At 36.9% G+C, this 3,945-nt stretch overlaps 1 protein-coding gene across 3 annotated transcripts in view; it reads left to right on the top strand.

The window, feature by feature from the left end:
• Positions 1-3,945, top strand: part of LOC122089932 (kinesin-like protein KIN-7O) — a 75,304-nt gene that overhangs the window by 43,946 nt on the left and 27,413 nt on the right. For all 3 annotated transcript variants that reach the window (XR_006143372.1, XM_042659706.1, XM_042659705.1), the window contains exons 25-27: positions 1,319-1,525; positions 1,735-1,824; positions 1,939-2,070. Coding sequence is in view for 2 of the 3 variants with exons in the window: in XM_042659706.1 (XP_042515640.1) it covers positions 1,319-1,525; positions 1,735-1,824; positions 1,939-2,070 (429 nt within the window). In the remaining variant the exon portion in view is untranslated. The remainder of the gene's footprint in view (positions 1-1,318; positions 1,526-1,734; positions 1,825-1,938; positions 2,071-3,945) is intronic.

Genomic DNA, 3,945 nt, shown 5'->3' with positions numbered 1-3,945 from the left:
AATAGAGTAGTGATGGGAACGATGAAACCTGTGACTGCAAAAGATTCTATTGAAAACGAATCCTAATGATTCATTTGTTGGGATGGCGGAACGAACCATAATTAACTTTTTCCCCCAATTATATAATATTAGATCTTCATGACAAAGAAACTGGTTAATTTCATGTACTGTTATATCATTTGAACTGTTTTGTACCAAGTTGTGAATTTTTGTTTTTTTGGCCAAAGTTTAGGACATTTCAAATTTCGGCCAGAAAAATGAAATTCTTATGCCACCTGAAACCTTTCAGATTGAATGATTGGGGTTTCTGTCATTTTATCAATTATGACCTTGGATGGAGCCTAATGGAGAGCAAGGATCCTTGTAGCCGACCCCATTAGCTGAGATTCTCCTGGCTTGCTGGGCTGTGCCGCTTTCCTCTTACTTTCTTCTTCATTCTTCATATTTTATTTGTCATTTTTCATCTTTCATTTCTCATCTCATTTCCGATCCCTCTTTTCTCATCTCTTCATCCTCCTTTTCTATTTAGACCTCAGTTTTATTGTTTTGTTTGGATCCATGTAGCAGACCCATTAAGTTGGGATAAGGCTGAGTTTGTTGTTGTTGGGGACACTTGGTTTTTGGCAAATGTCTTCAAGTAGGTTGAAAATGTAGGGTTGGCTGACTGAAAAAGAAGAAAACCAATTGATGTAGAATGGGCCCAAAGGGGAAAAATACATTTATTTTGCAAACGAAGAAACTTCACCGAGGCTCCATTTGTTTTAAGTAAAAACCACATAAAAGGAAATTAATCAGGTAAATAATTAGAAAAAGTAGAATTTTGCTAGAAAATTTTCGTTTTGCATGGTTGTTACCTGGAAACGAAAGGAGCCCAGTGAAAGTTATCAAATGGAATTTCATTTTCTGGGAGCAAACTGAATGGCCACCAAAATGGGACTCACAGCTTAGGTTTTGGTTGTTTGGATGACAATCTAAGTGACATGTCGAAAATGAAATTGTGAGTTAGCTCTTATAAACTGAAAAAATTTACATTTATTCAAAATTCTAGAGAAATTATATATAATATGAATACATCTCAGGTTATAGAGTCCTCATCTGTAAAAAATTCAGACTGCCTTCATTGAAAGAAGATTATCTTTAGATGGCTTAGAAGTGTTATATTCGAGAGTAAAATTCAATTGAACTTTCTTGAGCTTCTGTAAAATTGTTGGCTGTGTCAGTGTGTCACACTACCTTCTTAGCAATTGATGCTACTAAAATTGCACTGTAACTGAAGAAGGCTTTCTGTCACATAATTCTTTATTTTTTCTGGTAAAAGGAAGAGTACAAGAAACTAGAAGTTCTTGCATTTGAGATGGAGACAACGATTGCTTCTTTGGAAGAGGAATTGGAAGCTGCGAACAGAGAGAAGGCAGAGGCCATTATCAGAAATGAAGTCTTAACCTCAGAATTGGAAGCTATGTCCTGCAAATTGGAATCATCAAACTTAGAGCTCAAAATGTCACAGGAAGAGGTTTTAAGCATTGTAAGCTTTTCGGTCCAGTTATTGATTCTATTATTCCATTGGCTTACAATTTTGTGAATTCCAGATAAGTTTATTATGTTTTGACCAAATAAAAATGATTTTTCTATGTTTAACCTTTAGTTATCCATATTCTTTATATTTTTTTAACATAGTTTTCTTTTTGTTTAGTTTTTTTCCCCCTCATTCTTATATTTTCCTCTTTGCTACAGCAATTAAATCTGTCTGAATCTGAGACCATGTGTCACAAAATGGACAGTTCTCTTAACATGGTGTTAGGGGAAAAAGAAGAGTTGGCAATGGTAGTGTTAACTGATAAAACCTGTTATTTTTGTTGAATATACTTTGTCTTCTCCACCCTGTTATCCTTCATTTCATGGACTTTTCTGAACGGTTTGATCGTACTTCTTCTGCAGCAACTTGCCAATGCCCTTCTGGAACTTGAGGAGGAAAAAGCAATATGGGCTGCCAAGGAGAGAGCCTCCATTGAAGCTATTGCAGAAAAAACAAAGTTAACCAATGATGAGATTATAAAGGAGTTGTCTAAGGTACGATTTTGATTAGGCACTAGGTGCAGGGTAAATAGCTGACTCGCTCACTTAGGCACTCCTCGCACCCCCTCATGACAAAGAAACAAGTCTAACTTTTGTTGCTAGGAAGCATTTAGTTTTCATCTTTCCAGTTAATATATGTGATGTTTAAGAAGCATAGATGCACCAGCTTATGCTCTTAACCAAAGGGATATACCCTTTCCTTTTTGGGGTGCTTGTTTGACAGTATCTTAGGTTCCATGCCCAAGTAAATATGTCAGTACATATTCCTAGGGCTAATTTCTGATTTGAAATGAGCTTTCTTTTCTGTCACTTCATTTCCTTTATCTAAATTTATTTTAATTAAAACTGTTCTCCACATCTAGAGATGGAACCGAGAAAAGTGGTTCTTTCCCCAAATATGAAAAGGTAAGCAGCATATACAGTTGACAGAAATAACAGAAGAATCAATACTCTTTAACTCTTAAGTTAGACTAACCCAAGGGGGTTGTTCAGTTGGCAAAGATAAACACCTCTCAATTAAGAGGTTTTGAGTTCAACTTTTCTCAAGGCCTAAATGGGGGAAAAAAAAAATTTGTGGTAATGATTGTTTTGATGTCGATAGAGGAGAAAAAGTTTATGGATAGGAGAATAGAGAAGAAAAGACAGAAGAAGAAAGAAATTTATAGAAGAGTAGAAGACCCAAAAGTTATATATTCTTTAGTCTTTGATTCTAACTCTGTACAATGCTATGATGAAGATGCCTTTCTCATATAATAAATTAATAAAAAAACAGATATATCGTTGCACTTGAGCAATCTTGGTGGTGGTCATTTTGCTTTTTGAAGGAGTTAAGTCATCGGAACTTTAGGGGCAGAAATGTGGGTATTTATCAGCCTAATTTTTGGATGGATAAAAATTTCATTAACAAAGGAGAGAAAAAGAATATATATAAGGATCCCAAAGGGGAGGGGAAGAAGCGGGGGAGAGGAAAAGAAGAAGAAAAAGGGGGGGGGGAGAGAAGGATCACAGCCAATGGCAAGGGATGATGAAGGACCACATCGCTGACAGCCCCTTACCACGCCTATTACGACTACTACAATAAAGGAAAAACAGCCCCAAACAATCAATCATTTGTGCCTATTCCTAGTAACTTTGGCTGTCTGAGGTGCGCAAGAACCTGACATTACTAAGTTGGCCTTCTTTCCATTTTGCGTTTTGGGAGGAAACACCCAAACTCCACAACAATTCTTTGAGGCAGTGGGAGGACTCACCACATCCTTATGCACAACTTCAGATGGAACGGCCAAAGAGGACTCCATCATGAAAATGGTATTGTTAATGAGATTGTCACATTGGAGGACTACTGACTTACTGAGAGCTCACCAGGGAAAATTGGGGCCTCAACATGGGGTAAATCGTGTGAAGGAGACCAAGGAGCCCAGTCCAATGCTGAAGCGAAAGATGATGGCAAGAATCAGAATATGGATCCAGGTTTCGGCTGGGCAGGGGAGGGGAGATGGAGGAGCATAGTGGACAGATGATGCAGATAAGTCACTTAATGGGCTTATTTTATTGGAAATAAGCCTTGGGTTGGATTATGTATATGTTGGGCCTTTGATCCCATGGGTTTTCTTTGTAATGGGCCACTTTAATGTGTTAGAATATGGGTAGAAAGTAGGAAAACAAGATTTAATTTATTAGTTTAGTTAGAGTCCTGTTTTGAGTCTCTTTCCTTTGTTATTTCAGGTTCCTAATCAATTTAGGTTTCCTAATTAGTTAAGGATTGAGTTAGGCCTTTCTTTTTTAGTGTTTGAGTCAGTTTTGAGTCTTCTATATAAGTTGTAAGGGGCTACAACATTGAACACGAATTTATGAATGAAAAAAAAAAAA

The sequence above is a fragment of the Macadamia integrifolia genome, chromosome 9, assembly GCF_013358625.1.
Source record: "Macadamia integrifolia cultivar HAES 741 chromosome 9, SCU_Mint_v3, whole genome shotgun sequence".
NCBI lineage: Eukaryota > Viridiplantae > Streptophyta > Magnoliopsida > Proteales > Proteaceae > Macadamia > Macadamia integrifolia.
The sequence above is the reverse complement of the archived record's forward strand: the minus strand, read 5'-3'. Positions and strand labels throughout refer to the sequence as shown.